We start from the raw sequence: 16,925 nt of genomic DNA, 5'->3' as shown, positions 1-16,925 counted from the left end.
GTCTGTCGGTGGAACAAACCATCCGAGCAAGATGGAGACGTTTGTGCTGAACCCCAGTCTTCACGCAATTAAACTGACGCCTTTTCAAGATTGTGATGATGCCTCCAAATATGTACAAGCAATGCGTCTACTTCTGCTGCCTCAACTCCACCTCCACCAGTTTCGTCAATCACCACAAACTGTGAAACTGTACCGGAAACCCTGGGTGTTACGCGTACATTTACCAGATCGGCACCAAACGTCAATCAGAATGTGACGAAAACGCAGGATGCACCTGCCTCCGTCCAAGACCGATGAAATGCAGTGAAGGAGTTATTAAGGGCTTCAGTGAAAGGTGTGTAACAGCTTTCAATTTTTTCAAAAATTTATATTGATGCTGGAAAACCCTGTTCTTCTTATTTGACTCTTTTATATCTTCAAGTAATTGCTTTTCCAGGACGACTTCATAGTGGATGAAGACGCTCCACGGCATCTGTGGTATATAAATGTTGCCATTACTTGACATGCTAAAAGACACCAGTCTTCATAAGACGAAACTAGACTTTGCCTTAACTCTGGTAGTTCGTTACGGATTATCCAGTGATAGCTGTTAAAGGCCCTAGTTTTCAGTTAAATGTAACTGTCATTGTCAATAATTTCCTTTTTGTGCTTTTCATTCCAAACTGCAGCACTTTCATAAAAGTTGCTACTCATTGTTAACCTATTTGTTAATCTGTCAGGCGTGGGTCAAATTTGTCTAATAAATTTTTGCTGAATATGTGATGTTTTTTCATGTTTTGGTTTCTAAGTGTATGCCGTTTTGGAAAAAAAACATATTTTTTCCTATTTGGCTCATCTTTCTTTTCTCAGTGCATGACAATTTGAGCTTTAAGCAAGCTATGAAAGTATGGTACGTTTGTGGTTTATACCATGCTGATTTGTTTCAGATTGCCTGGTTACCAAATTGTAAAATTAAAATTTTTTTGACAAATGCCAAGGCCCACGAAATGAGCTAAATTGCCAACCGTTTGCGGTTACCATGTGGTCAGTTTATAAGTGGCACTCTAGTTAGCAATTCTTCACTGCAATGTCAATGATCGGCAGCCATCATTGACAACAACGGAACCACACTTTCCCGACAACTCGGTCATCGAAACTGACCTCTCGTTTATAACCGCGTATCAGTTTGTCAAAGTTGTTATCGGGCGTCAACGCATCGCATTCCATTTTTGTTTTTCACAGTCGCCACAGAGCAAAATAAGTGTCGACGATTTGGAAAAAATAATGTATATGGGGATTCCGTGTAATTTTGCTAGTGTTGTAACATGTACAAAACAAACAGATTGCTTCCTTCGACAAACAGCATCCAAATTTCAGCAATGCATGGCCCTCTGTCATTTGGGACTTCTTGTTAAAAGAACAGAAAATGATGGAAGAATTTTGTGGTTCCATATCCTTAATTGCCATCGCGAACCATCAAGCAGCCTTTCAGTAGGACTGTTTCAAACATGTCATCAATTTCGTCCAGCCTTCTGTTTTTCATGATTGTACTGCGGCTGTAGAAAATGTAGCTTTGTTTTAACTTTTCTGCAAAGCACGGGATATGATGGGCAAACTGAACAAAACTTTTTCCTAGTTGTGAAACGTCCCGTTGGCTGCTGGACATTTCCTGAAAAATGTCATTACATTTCATTCAAATACTATCTGCGGTATGTTTTCCCTTTCTTTACATATTTCGACGCATACTCAAATATTTACTTCACTGTAAAACGATTGGATTATGAGGTGGCCGATAACTTCTTTTCCATTAAAACCATGCCCTAGACAGCATTGATTCAGCAAGACCTTCGAATTCTTGTTTGTGCGCGTCATTCGAATAGATGTGATTTGCAGTACATCCAACCTGACAAATCTACCAGAGGACGCCTATTTTCGCCCGTCTCAGAAGACTTTTCACCAGCAATTCTAACATCGTGTTACTTGCAGCCATTTCGACAGAACTCACAAACAGCTTCTTACAAAATGATTCCCATGACCAACTCTTTCCAAGGTTTGCCTACGTGCTTTTTAACAGAAGAGAGACGATTTGACTACGTTAATCAAGTGCAAATTGATCATGAAAATATTTATTTACAAACTAGACCTGATTGTCGAACGGTATTGACGAAGAAGCAGTACGAGACGGAAGACCACGGGAATTACGTTTCGGTTGTGTTAGATTGTGGTCATGAGTCCCAACCTCCTTTTTCGTCGTGGCGGAACTGTTGTTCCCATTGAATCAGTGAGACTCATGCAGTATGCTCAAAAAACTCATTAAAGCTGATAAACCCGAAAATCCGGACAGTACCAATTGGAACACACTTGTGCGTATAAAAATTCGAAAAACGTTTTTCGCTTGTATTAAGCCTTCAGATTGTTTTTGAAATTTCTCCCTGTCAATCATTCCTTCACACAACGCTGTGGCGTGTTTTACTGTTCTTAGCAGCCAACAACGTGCTTTCCGTTTACACGTTACTTTACTTTCAATCAACAATATCAGCAGTCTGGTCATCACTCCTTCAATGTTTCAAAACACTGGTTTTTAGGCCTGCCGAAAACAGTTCACATTATCCTCCGCAAGTCTTTGAATTAGAAGAAGCGATAAATGAACTAACTACTTTAATTGACATTTTTTTAAGTCTGACAGGCGCACTTGCAGCTCAGCAAGATAATGTTTCTGACCTCGATGGAAGTGGAGTACTTGCCGATAATTTAAACTTTGTAACAATTATTCCCGAATCAGGAAACCTGCGACGGCATCAGCCGCCGCCGTTATCATTTTGTATATCTGCTCTTACTTTCAGTTTGGTTTACATCGAAAGTGTACGCGGCATATTCTATCGGGCAAAGCTAAGTTCTAATTGGTTCGGCCTCAACTACCAATCTTCCACATCCACTCAAATGGAAGAATTATCTCTGTTTCCACTGATCGAAGGCAACAGCAACTGGTCATTTCTTCTATACGAGAGTATTCAACCTGAGTTGCTCACGTCTACTGTATCTGATGTTTTCCAGTCAATTAACGGCCAGTCAGCAGTCTCTTGTACATATCATGATCGTTTACTTTCCTGCGATTTCCCAAAAAATGGTTACATATGCCATTATAAGCGTTTCGTCGTAGCGCTGTTTCTATGAAGATTGTCAGGTAGCTCTGTGCAAAAAACAAATAAAAACGTACACGTTTTCATGCGCAATAGCCTTAATAGAAGGAAAGGTAAGTCGAGGCAGTTCTCGTTTGAAGAATAGTAATGAGGTACAGAGGCAACCAACTGAAGAACTGAGTATACACAGTGATGGAGATGTTGAGCCAAGGCAAGACACTTACTGCAGCAGCACCTGGTCATGGTCGCACTATCGGTTCCACAGTTCTACTGAACGATTTCGCAAATGTATTGAACAGAAGTAGAACCCCAATATCATTTGCCAAAGGTCAATGGCGTCAACTGCAAAAGTTTGTGGCCGCTGTAATAAACTCCACAACCGCTTTGTTATATCCCGAGGGTTTTTTTTCGCCCATCAGTGTTTTCATTGATGAATAACTGGGCCATACTTGGTGCACTGCCAGCAACATTGCTAGGGGATAAGGAAAAATCATGGGGTTTTGCGAATGTTATAGACCATATTCAGACACGCCTTACAAACGGCTCTTGGTTGACGTCCACTGACGTCAAAATGATGCTTTTTTACTTTGATATCTTCCTTAATCTGAAAGGTAACCATCAGGACACCAGATTTATTGTCAGTCGCCGATTACCTGAATTAGGTAGGCCAGGCGACTTTTCACATGATCAAAGTCGGTTATATATGGAGCAACAAGATGGTCGCAGGCTAGTGAATGAGCTAGCCGCTGCCTTCAAGAGCCACGAGTTTGTCACTTTTTTTGACTGTAATGATTCACCAGTCACAAATGTATGGTGTTGCGCCGTTGTTCAACTTGATCCAGCAGCACACAGAGGATTGTGAAGACGACGTTCGACGCAATACAATATTTACGAAGGTTGTATCTCGTTGTACATGCAGTTGTGGGAACGTGCGACCTTTTAATTTGTTCGCTACCTGCTTCATTCTGATGAACGACCATTGGGAACAATCAAACGTATGTTTGCGCGATACGAGTTTCAAACTAGTAAAGTTAACGCGCCGCATATGCACATTGTTGTATGGACAGAAGAAAGCAACGATATAAATATTCGGCGCAATATTTGCGGCTCGTTGCGTCACCTTTTCTACAATCTGCAAGTAAAAATTGACAATCCTCTTTCTTTAATTGACAACAAAATGTAGTTGGATTAATTGATGTACAGCACATCCGCCCTTTTAACGCGCGACTGCAGCAGCGCTGAATATCGTTGTCACAAGAAAGCCGATGAACATGGTCGTAGCATATGCAGGTTCAAAACGTACCAGCCATGTAATGAGACTTTCCGCCGGCATGTCGATAGACTTCACTCACCCCAAGTATGGCAATTGTTAAAGAATTTGAACTTGGCTACAGAAGTTCCCGGCCACTCGTGTACTGTGCAGTTAATCAAATGGCTGCTGCCACATATAATTATAATGCAGAATACAGTGAGTTGTTTTCGCCAGTCAATGCGAATTTTTCGCCATGTTAAAGGAAAACATGAACACATTGTTGTGCGACCGAGTAATGTCCAAGTACGCTGCCGGCGTTGAGCAGCGAGCTACCGTTTCTGTGACGGCGTCAAATGCATAAGTTAACGTCATTATCAAGAAAATGGCTGATGTTAAAATAGCTGGAGCCCTGTTGAAAGCAGGCGAAGATGCTGTTGCTTCTGAGAACTTTCACGTTGTGTCTGCCACGGTATGCTTGTGGACAATTTTGGAATTGCCATATGTTTTCAAGTCTTATGACTGCTCACATGCAATTGACGACCTCACAGAAACGGTAGCTCGCTCCTGAACGCCGGCAGCGCACTTTGCTATATAGGCTGCGGAAAGTACTCGGTCGCACAACAGTGTGTTCGTTTCCCTTGAACATGGCGAAAAGCTTCGCATTGACTGGCGAAAACAATTCACTGATCTCTCATACCTCGAATGAGAGTACAATGATAGCAAGATTCCATTCTCTTCTCAAGCTCAAAACATCTACATTAATAATATAAACATCTCTGTAATGATCATCCAACAATCTGGTTGACAACAGTATCGAGAAGCAGTTATGTTCTCCAATTTCTGCAGTTTCTTTGGATTCTCCAACTCAGAAATTTGCTTTTCTTTTCATCAACTTTAAACAATATGCACAGTCACAGACCAAATTCTAAAGAAAAATGGGTAGCAATGACTATCATTCTAATCCTAATAACGGTCTAGGATACTGGTTTAACTTCGGCAACTGGTATTTTAAACTTTAAAAAGTTATGGAACTATTTAAGCTACTGAAGCTATTATATTTAACTGACGATAGCAAAAATGCTAGCAAAATATTGATGAACTATTGTAACAGTTACAAGATTCTGGCTTTGCTCCTTTTACACTGAACTATCTAAGGAATTTTCCATTAGCACTTTTCGCTCCCTTTTTGTATCTCATTTTTGATTCCACTTACCAAATCTACTTTCTATCTATTTTCCACTACCAACCAAACTACCAACAATCACCATTGTGGAAAGCAGCGATTGCACAAGAAATAAAAAATGCGCAAAGATGTACACTACAATTAGCGGCTGCTATTTCTTCAAATAAGCCCTGAGTGTCAGGAACTTGATGTTTTCCATATAAAAAACTGTTATTGTTGTCAAACTTTGATTTTCTTTCAACTCTTTCTGTTTGTAACTCAATTTTTTCTTTAACTTCAACCCAACCGTACAATGCAGTTCACGGAATCAAAATGGATTTTCGAAAAATCTGCAAACAGCCAACGATCAAGATTTTCTGGAAAAAAAATCAACGATCAAAATAAGTTTCTTGAATTCGTTCATTTACATTTAACCAAAACATTAAAGAGCAGAAACTGAAACATATAAGTAGACAGCAAACGAAGAGTGGCGCAATTCTCTATAAGCATGGATGGATGCTAGCCACCAGCTTACTCAAACCCAGAAAACCTCTATGTTGAATTCAAATGGCAAGAATTGCGTTTTCAAAATCTGTTTAGGACCAAGTAAACTATTTCCCTCCTAAGTAAAAAGAAAAGACTTGTCTGTGTAAAATTACGTTCTTGTTTGCCAAATTTTGATTTTCTTTCAACTCTTTGTTTGTAACTCGTATTTTCTTTAACCTCAACCCAACCGTACAATGCAGTCCACGGGATCAAAATGGATTTTCGAAAAATCAGCAAACAGCCAACGATCAAGATTTTCTCCTGGAAAAAAATCAACGATCAAAATAAGTTTCTTCAATTCGTTCACTTACATTTAACCAAAACATAAAAGAGCAGAACCTGAAAAATACGAGTAGACAGCGAACGAAGAGCGGCGCGATTCTCTAAGCATGGATGGATGCTAGCCACCAGCTTACTCAAACCCAGAAAACCTCTATGTTGAATTCAAATGGCAAGAAGAATTTGAGGCTCCTAGCAATCAATTACATAAGGTACATAAGGATCGTGCTGATTCGTGCTTTTATTTCATTGACCTAATCTTCTTTTTTTAATTATAAATAAATATTTTCCGAGGTACATTGTTTAAGTGTCACGTGAAATAAGACGAAAACCAAATTATACACACCAATTTCAAAGAAATAAAACAGGTGCATTCATGAAATTTTTATCGTAGAAAGTTACGTTCGTCTGGCCAAAACTTTCTCCGAAGTATTGGGTCAATTTGTAGTTACATAGAACCAATTTTGCAAACTCTGAGGTGTTTTTGCGCTTGATTGTATCCAGAGAATTATGGTTTTAGACCGGTCAATTGCTATTTTGAGATCTACTTGGCGTTGTTCGTATACTTGTTATAATTTTGAAAAAATCTCCTTTCGAATTTCCAAGAAAAAAATAGATGGCCTTAAACGACTTTGAATTTCTAGAAAAATTGGCAATTGCAATTCATGAAATTAACCCAATTCGAGAAAACTAGATCAATACGTAAAGATTTTATTTCGCTGAGACACCTGATAATTAAATTCCACTTTCGAAAATAGCAGTCGATCACGTTTTTCAAGACCTTTACACTTTTGCTGTTCGATAGTGGAGATTGCTTTCCTTTTAACAATGGAAATGCACTGAACTAAAAAAAAGCACAAGTCAAACCGCTAAAAATTAATATTAAGCATAACCAACTCGAAGACTTCTTTATTGACAAAAAAAAGTCAACCTCACCTATATAAATGAAGCTAAAAACAGCAAACCTGTAAAATTTCAGCATTTCTGTTCCCCAACTCCTGTCGCAAGTTTCCAATTCTCTCCAAAAGTAAAGAAATTGGTGCTACGTTTGACGCACGGCTACTTGGAAACGCTACAAATGATTCACTGTCGCTTCTCGCAAATTGATTTGTCGTCTCCTGTAAATCCATCGAACTTCTTTCATGTTCATCGTTTGTGAATCCAAATGAAGACCTTCGTCGCATTTGATTATCTCCGCGCAAAGGCCGAGATTGTGTTTGTATGGTTAGAGAAGAAAAGGCACTGTTATTATCGCTGCGATTGCGACGACTTCCAAAATCAGCATTCGACGCAATGCTAGAAAGATAAAATTTCAGAGTCCACAGTCAGATAGATGTTAATCAACTCATTTACTTTGATGACTTTATTTCGACCCCAAATTTTGGTAGGATTTTTAAATTCAGGTTTAGGTGTAATTTTTCAAAAATGAAAATTTGGCTTTCCAAACTTATTGTTGCAAAGAGGGGATGAACAGGATCACATTTAACGATTTTCTAAAAAACGCGAGCAAAATATAATTATAAACACAGAGGCGAAGCTGCACTTCGCAAAAAACACTTGCGAGAACACGACCAATAAGCAGCACTATCAAGTGAAAGAAGAAAAAGTAGAAATAAGCTTCGAATTAGAAAATAATCGGCTACGTGTAGGATTCAAATCTGCGACCTATTGCAATCAAGAGATTTTGAATATCACGCACTATTCACTCAGCCACGCAAGCTTAACGACGGACAAACACTAATCACGAATAAAGCAGCTAATGAATTGCCAATGAAATTGAGCAAAAAAGGCACCAAATACAAATAGACTCAATTTTGCAAGTAATAATTTGGAATATAACAAACTTAAGGCATACACACTACCTTTCCATGTAACAAATCGCAAAGTATACGGCCAAATTATGTGTAATTTTTGCATTTCAAAAAATTGCGAGATATATTGAGTTAGAAAATTTCTGAAATCGAGTTTTCATTATTATTGTCTTGTTAGAAACAAATCACTTTTTTTGGTTCATTCGATGAATTAAAAATGCATCAACTGAGTTAACTTATTACTATTCGAATGTCAAAGAATGCTATGAAAAAGTGTAAAAGATGGTTTGAAAAGTATAACACAGGCGAAGCTGAGCTTCGCACCACTTGCGATACAAAACAAGGGAGCGGCCACGTCAAACAAAATTGAAAATGTCGAAGAAACTAGAACTATCGAAAGGAATAAGCCTAGTTTTGAAACAAAAACATGCCAAGTCAAAAGATGATAAAATTAGCATCGAAAGAAAACGAATCGAGCGGCAACAAAACCGAAAATATTTTAACAGAAACACTTTAAGAAAAAATCAAATTATATTAAGTCCAACTCACCCTCAACACACACAAAATTTATTTGCGGGTCAATGAAACAATATGATGCCGAACAATATTACCTTCTTGAGTTGGTAAAATTACAACCATCATAAAAAGATAAATTCGTATGGTACAGATATTTAAAAAGCTAACATGCAGAAAAAACTAATTTGTTGCGGTAAATCTGTTGCTAACAGAGGCTTCCAGGAAATGAGTCCAGATTAAAAGAGAGTCCTGATCCTAAAGATTTTTACGGGAAAAAAGTCTAATACTCAATCGCAATACCCTTGCTTATTGCAAGAGTAAAGAACAAGGAAACCGACAAAAAAAATGATTGAAAATTTTTGAAAATTTATCAACTTTCAAACTTCGAAGAAGAAATTATATCTCATTGCAGCTCTTGGAATTTCAAAAATTGGGTATTGCCGTCCTTGCAATTTTAAAATTATAACAATTAAAAAAACTGGATCATTGTGACTTTTTATTCCACTGTGAATTCAGAAAAATAAAGCGCTTTATATGTTCCTTAGTTGAACTCTATTTTCTTATAAGAAAGGAAAATAAACGAACCTACAAATAAATCAAAACTCGAACAGAAAAAGAAACTAATATAACAGACTTAATAAATTTTAAGACATTTTACTGAAAATAACAAAAGTCATCACGACCTATACTGGGCGACATTGAAAACGCAATCATAAATAAATGAAACTAATCTTTCCTTATGGTAAAGGTCGAAACTATTGTGAAATCTTGTTTAATGATGCTTTTGAAGCAAATGCAATCCTATTTCAGCAATTTATTTACCTAAATCATTTCCAAACGTTATTTTTTCTTTAGTATTGAGTAACGAGTACAGAAAGTTTAATGAACGCAAGTAAACAGAAAAACACTGACTTCATTGAAAAAATCTCAACTTTCGAATTTCAAAAACAAATAGAACCCCTTTAAGATTTTTGAATTTCTAGACCGATTTATGAATGGCGCTTTTTTGATAACATTAAACCAATTTGAGAAAACTGGATCAACAGGTAAAGTTTTTATTCCGCTGTAAATTTGAAAGTTAAATTTCAGTTTCGAAACTAGAAATCGCTCACAAATTTTCGCGCCATTTCCACGTTCGTATTTGACGAGTGCAATTTAACTTAACTTTCAGCAGATGAAATTCACTTGAACTCAAAAAGAGCAAATATACCTAACAGCATTCATAAATGCATTAATATGTATGAATGCACATCTGTAGCTATTTATCTTAAAAATTACACCGGAAATTAAATAAGAAATTTCCAAGGAAAAAAAGGAACGCGAGGCTTATCCTTTAGTTTTACTAGATATTTGACGTTGAAAAGACATGTGCGAGAACAAGGAAATCGGAAAAAAGTTGATTGATGAATAAACTACATTCGAAAAAACATCAGGTTAATGCTTTCCGAATTTCCTCAAATTGGCGATTGGCGTTAAAAAGAAAACGTATAACGCATTAAAAATGCATTGATATATATGATGCATTTCTGTAGCTAATAGAGCATTTTAAGACTTTTCTGGAAAAAAAATTATCAAGACCTATATCTGGCAGGTCGAAAAATGTAAAAGAGTCTTTTAAAGATTTTCCGTAGAAAAATTTCCAGATTACAACTTTTCTGTAGCCAAGCAACCTGGTAATTGAATCTACGCTTTAATTTTTTAATGGATTCAGCGTCGTGCTTACAAATTTTCAAACTGTTCTTCTATGCATGAGCGAAAGAAGTCCATTGATGCTTCCATTGCAGGAAAGTGATTCCGAAAATTTCGATTGGATAAAAGAGCATCCAGAAGGGCATTTTTCCAATCATCCATGGAGTCTATTAAAGTCCAGTAACAGTTTTTCGCTGCCAATAAGTCCATATTGAGACGAGTAGCTTCTGCCGATTTCTAAAAATTAAGCTCTTCAAATCAATTGTTCACAATGAATTTATTTTGGCTGTATCGCGACCTATTGATCGATAGATAACATGACTAACAAGACTAAATAACGGCCAATTTCTGCTTATACTGAGAGTAACAAGCGTTGCAGCTCGATTGTAAATACAGAACTTACAGTAAGTCAATACTTTACTAACGGTCTGTAACACTAGTTGCAGCTCGTCAACAGTGTTTTTAGCCGATGCCAACTCGGCTGACAATGAGTCCATCTCGGCGTGCACTCTGTCTCGTTCGGCCATCACAGTCGAATACTCATGTAACACAGCATCTCTTTCACCAACAACTCGACGCACTAAAGATGCAGTCTGTGGGTCGCCACTTCGAGCCACGAAAAGAGACATATTGGTTCCTCCGCTTCCACTAAAAGGTCTGAAAACAGACGATTTTGAAGGTGCTTCATGCTCAAGAATTTTTGGGGACAGAAAGGCTCACAAAATTCAGAATGAAATCAAGTACATCGGAAAGAATCAATTCAGGTATCGCGCTGATTTTTTGCCGACTGTTTATCAGTTCACTCAATTTAAATCCATTAGGATAGCGCTCCTGAGCAGCGCGAAGCTTATCTTAGTTCTTATTTAGTTTATTGTTTCTGAATAGCTTTCATGCCTTTTTTCACTAAGTTTTCAGCTATGCGCTGCATTGTTCGCGTATCTGATGGGGCCGCACCACAAGTGCAAACACAAATGAGCGGGCAGAAGCTGCTCCCACCAGTGCAGCCACAAATGAGCGGGAAGAAGCTGCTCCGTTCGACTTGAAGAACTCTCTGTAGGTATTTGAGTTTTTTAGTGACTCGTGGTACTTATAGGCATCTTTCATTAATCTTCGTAAGTTTTTTGTGCGAATTGAAGACTTTGACAACAAAGAAGGTCGGCTAAACCTTGAACCCCATAATCCGTTTGCTTTTACATCTAGTCAAGCGTCTTCACCAGATGTGGTGGAATTGTTGATAAAGCTCTCGCCTTGCAACGACTGAAGTTTCGGCTCGATTTCAACATCATAGCAAACCTCGCTCATGAGGTTGGCAAGAGTATCTTTGATTTCGTCATGCCTCATATGGGTGTATCCACCTTTCGCACAGTGAAGGGCGTGGGTACGTTCGAAAGATTGACCACATGCAGGTGTGAGTGGAATGTTGGTTGGTTCCCATTCATATTTGAGATAAATTCCATCCCGGAATTCGGACACAAAGAGGTTGAAATTATATCTGCTAAGTGGCAGAGCGTTTAACCAGTTTGAGGCTCCTTTTTCGGAGGCTATCTCAAGTGCGAATTTTCACTGTCACTCAAATTGTTCAAAAATTTATAGTTCTCTTTTGGTTTGTTCTCTCAGTTTTAAGTGTTTTAATTTTTATATAGAATTTTTTTTGCTCAGATATAGCTGTTAACGGGTCGTATGTGTCTAAGATTGACAATGTTTAATTGATCATTCTAAAAAAAAACACTCATAGTCAGAAGGTAGCTTGATATTTAGACCGCTCATGTTCAGTGGCAAAGAAGCGATGTCTCTAAGTTGATGGCTAATAATAACTTTCCAAATTGAAATTGGAATGAGATTTTCCCACAGTGTCTTCTCGCAGGCCAGCATCTTTTCTGTGGAATGTGGGTAGTTCTAGCTAAAAAAAAAACAATAATTTTTCTTGTACCCCTTTGTGTTTTGCGGTGATGTTTTCGCGATCTTGCCAAGGTTTTTCAGTATTTTGTTATGTTCTTCTAACTGAGTTTCTAGGAGTTTTACATTCAGTCTCGAATTCTGTGACAGAACCAAGTACTCTAGTCCCTTTCTTCATTTTGATTTCGGTATTTTTGAATAATTTTATCCCATCGTTGAATTTTTCAACTTATACAATCAGCTGACATTTCGATGCCCTTACATGATATCCAAAAAATTTTCCGTGTTTGATAATGTTGTCATGATCTTTCAAAATTCCGACTGCCTTCCCATCGTCTGCATACCATTTCTGAGTTAGGCTGCCATCGTTGACTAGTTTTATTAAAGGTAAGGTGGCTAGCCCGTACATCGCCATTGCTAATGGGTCTCCTTGTGTGGTTCCTTCTCTAGATAGGTTAGCAGTTTTTATTTATGAAGAGTTTAGAAGGATTAGAGTATGAGTTCTGTATAGCGGCTAGTATAGAGCTGCATATAGTTTTTCAAAAGCAGGTTTCGATTTAGGGAGAAAAATGCATTTTCCACGTCTATCAGAAATACTGCATCGGATTCTGTTTTCTCGTATTGCTTCGTAAGCGTATGAATTGCATATTCGATGCCACATTTTTGGCCAAGGCATAGTTAGTAATTCAATCTGAGTACCATAAGTTCGCTTTAAAGCACTTTGTGATAGTTCTACCTATTATTCTGCAGATGACTTCACCAATGCCAATTGGCCTAACTCCTCGGTTTTTATCAAGTAAAATTAGTCGACATGCATTATATGGTTCAAGAAGCTCAGGACTTTGTATTTCTGTCGATATTTTCAGTGCGATTTTGGATTGTGTCTTTGATATTTCAACGGCCTTCCTAACTTTTTGGGCGTTTATTTGGTCGAATGTGGATAAATGGAAAGAGATTGTATCTTCGGAGCATCATTTTATGTAGTTGTTGTTTATTGGCTCCGCGGGAGGGTGTTTCTCAATGAGGATTTGCTCAACAGTTTAACTTTTGACGGTTTTCTCGAGTGAGAGAACACCCTTGGAGGTATCAGTTAATTTAGCATGAGTACTCGATATATTTCCGGTGCTCATTAATTTATTAAATTGCTGTGCTTCAGTTTCTACTTTTTTCCGTACTCTTTACCAAGCGCATTTACAGCGTTTTTCCCTCGTTAAAAAGTTCGCCCTTTCGCCCTTAAGCCTTCTTGTTAAAGATTTGGAGTTCGATCCATCACTCTCCGAATTGGTTTTGCATAGCATGAGGTGAGGGAATATCAATGTTGCGTGCATTGCGTATGTGTTTTCTTGTGTTTCAATTCACGAGTTGAGGGTTCTATTTAGAGTTTCTATAAAGTTAAACCCAACTCTGTTTTTGCAAGGATCATGAAGACTGGTTTCCAGTGTACTACTTGGCTGTAGATTGTTCTTATTTTATCTTTTAGTTCAGGTAGGGATTTGAATGGGGTCGAGTGTGGCTGTTACAGTTTCGTTGCTGTTTGCAATTGCAGGATTTTGATCGTTGGTCGAGGAGACTTGTTGACGCTAAGTTGGAGGGACTTGGATGTCACTTGTAGTGTTGTATGTAATCAGGGAAGTGCAGCGAATGCAGCTGAAATTGTCATCGTGGTCGCTGCCTCGGTTAAGGCTGCTGCTTTCAGATTATCAAGAGAATTTAAAAATAATATAAGAAGAAAAATTGTAAAGAATTCATTACCAAAGAAGAAGTGGATGCCGTCTCGACAGAACATTTGAGGGGTGTTGAGATTTAAGTTAAGATTGGGCGAAACAATGAGTGTGTGTGTGTGAACAAAGTTATTAACTTAGTTAAACAGCACATGGTTATGAATGTAGAGTTCGCGATTAGCATCATTGTTATTGGAGCTTTGGATTGTTTTAGGGATGATTAGGGTTTTGGGCTGAAACTTGTTTGCAATAAGATTGATTAAGTTTTTCCATTTTAGCTCAACTTCTCTTAGATGCAGCTTATTATCATTAAACCCGGCGATAATAATAACTGAGAGATCTGTATGAAACAGTTTTTACAATACAAACCAAAGCTCCTTAATACAGTTATTATTATGTTGTTGTTATTGCTCCGTGGACTCAGCCTTCGCCAGTGAAAAGATAACGACTTACCTCTCTCGCCTCAACGACATTTTGGAAGATAACGGAATAAAAGTTTCCCTACTGCTACTGGGAGTGACGTACGACACCGTGCTGACCTTCGGACAACACAGCCAACGTGTGCAAGAAAGTAGCAGCAAGAAACAACGCACTCCGCGCGCTTTCTGGACTTTACTGGGGGCAAGACAAAGAAACACACTTGATAACCTATCGTGCCATCGGAAGATCGTGTATGGACTACGCCTCGCCTGCCTGGACACCAATAATCAGTAAAACCAACCAACAGAAAATTCAAACGATTCAGAACACAGCTTTACGGACAGCCACCGGAGCCCTTCGCCTAACATCAATAGATCACCTACATATCGAGTCCAAGATGCTCGAAGTCGCCAGCCACCACCACGTACTCAACAACCAATTCCTAGCCCAAGCAACTCCAGAAAACCACCCCTGCAACCACCTTTGGACGTTTGAACCACAGAGCACCGACAGAGACAGTTCAAGTGAAGAAGTCGCTAGTTTCCTTACCGACGATCTTGAACAGACACTGAAACATCTACACACACATGCAGTCGCCGAAGAGAGAGCCAAAAGCCAGCACAACAGAGTTTTGAAAAGACCCCCTCCTGAGATCTCGAAAGATGAAGAAGAACTCAGCCGCTACGACAAAAGAGTCTTGTATCAGCTTGGATCAGGTTTGTCATGGAAACTAGCCGAAACCAGACACAGACTACAACCGGACCTTGAATCAGAGCTCTGCAGCAAATGCAACTCCAGCATTGAAGACTGACAACATCTGTTCAACTGCCCGGCCAACCCTATATCTGCCATCATTGAAGATTTGTGGAAAAATCCCCTACTAGCCGTAGAACTCGCGGAGATATTCTCCGAACAGTCCACGGAGCAATAACAACAACATGATAATATCTGTATTAAGGCGCTTTGGTTTGTATTGTAAAAATAGTTCATACAGATCTCGGAGTGGGGCGCCGCGGTAACAGTGAATTGTATATTTTACTAGAGCTGGTTTGATATATTTTGTCCTAGATGTGCCAGTTACAAGTTTCTGTGAAAAATCAGGGATGCGCCTTGCCTGCAATCGGGGCATCCACCTGAAACACAGACAGCGAAGGCAACGGAGAAGCTCTTAATTAGAAAGATGGGGGGATGGTTGAGCAATGAACCAAAGAGTTTTAAATCTGAGTTTTAGAAAAAAAATAACGAAAAAGTGATAGGTGTGATTGATACGGAGGAGGCGGTCGTGGATACAATTGTGATTGATATAAGTTTCTTTGAATAACGGCAGATACGCCAGGGAAGCTTCACTCGCCTACGGCTGGGACGGCGAGATTTGATAAGATAATCGAGGAAAGCCAAGCGCGCATATGATATAAAAACACACAAGCTATTTAATAAGTTTATCACAACCATTAGGCTAAATCAGTGGCATCGTTTAATTCTGATTGGTTAATTCAGTATTTGTCTTTTTTAGGACGTGTCTACTTTATTTTCTGTCTTTTTTGCTAGGTAACCGCTCACCTGGTATGATACGGAGGAGGCGGTGGTGGATACAGTTGTGATTGATATGAGTTTCTTTGAATAACGGCAGGAGACATCGTTCCTCTCCCTACACTGACGCTGCTTTGGAACAAGTGACGTCGCCCTTCAACCCCATGGTATGGAAAACTCGATTGAGATTCGAGATTTCTAGTTTCCTAAAATTCACCATCCTAGTCATCTTCATCGTGAAATTTAAAAATTCGCCCATCAGAAATAACAAGAACCTGTGGTAGACTAGTGGCCAGCTCATTGCTAGGGCATGTAGCACCAGTGTTTAAAGCCCAGTCAACACTAGCCTCTCGAGGCAACTGCCGGAAAGGAACAAAATTATCATTTGCGTTAGAGTAGCTGCTCTCTGCTGACAAAATCCGACCTCGTCTGTAGTTGCGAACGCGACTTGTAAGTTCGGACCTCTCTTCTAAATTTGATAAATTATCTCTGTGATTGTGCATTGTTTATTCTTTTGTATACAATCCAATTAAGCAATGACTTTCAGTGGGCGGTACTTCTGTATTGTGTCCATCAATCCAAGAAAATCACCATGACATTATTCTGAATTATCTATCAAAGAATCAATTCAAAAGACCCCTTCCGTATTACGACAGTCAATGAACAGGCTCGATAGTCTCATTAACGCTACATTATGGACAAAAACAAATGCAAACTGTTTATTTCACTCGAAATGCCCAAATTCAAAAACCATTTCGAACAACCTTTACTTCGAAATTTGACCTACTGTATCTATCAGTAAATAACTTGAGCAAATGATCTAAGCCACTCCACTGTTCAAGAAAAAAATTAATGTCTACTTCATAGCAGTTAACAGGGTCAATTAAAATGAGCCCTTCCGTCATGCGACGGTCCGTGCACAGGTTGGATAGGGCCATACCAACGCTATACAAACACATCGGCAAAATTTTATTAAAAAATCAA

General features: G+C 38.7%; 2 protein-coding genes across 4 annotated transcripts in view; both read right to left on the bottom strand.

The window, feature by feature from the left end:
• LOC134851834 (protein scribble homolog) overlaps positions 1-15,860 on the bottom strand; it is a 363,789-nt gene extending 347,929 nt beyond the window's left edge. For both annotated transcript variants that reach the window (XM_063868094.1, XM_063868095.1), the window contains exon 1: positions 15,840-15,860. The gene's annotated coding sequence lies outside the window, so the exon portion shown is untranslated. The remainder of the gene's footprint in view (positions 1-15,839) is intronic.
• LOC134851833 (uncharacterized) overlaps positions 1-16,558 on the bottom strand; it is a 74,220-nt gene extending 57,662 nt beyond the window's left edge. The window contains exons 1-5 of one of the 2 annotated variants that reach the window (XM_063868092.1): positions 16,217-16,558; positions 15,972-16,147; positions 10,800-11,031; positions 10,409-10,611; positions 7,324-7,654 (exon numbers count right to left, since the gene is read on the bottom strand). In XM_063868092.1, coding sequence (XP_063724162.1) covers positions 7,324-7,654; positions 10,409-10,611; positions 10,800-11,031; positions 15,972-16,147; positions 16,217-16,444 — 1,170 coding nt within the window. In that variant the 5' untranslated portion in view covers positions 16,445-16,558. The remainder of the gene's footprint in view (positions 1-7,323; positions 7,655-10,408; positions 10,612-10,799; positions 11,032-15,971; positions 16,148-16,216) is intronic. The other variant, XM_063868093.1, reaches the window with a different exon arrangement.
• Positions 16,559-16,925: the final 367 nt, after the last annotated feature.

The sequence above is a fragment of the Symsagittifera roscoffensis genome, chromosome 7 (genome assembly GCF_963678635.1).
Source record: "Symsagittifera roscoffensis chromosome 7, txSymRosc1.1, whole genome shotgun sequence".
Classification (NCBI taxonomy): Eukaryota; Metazoa; Xenacoelomorpha; order Acoela; family Convolutidae; genus Symsagittifera; species Symsagittifera roscoffensis.
The sequence above is the reverse complement of the archived record's forward strand: the minus strand, read 5'-3'. Positions and strand labels throughout refer to the sequence as shown.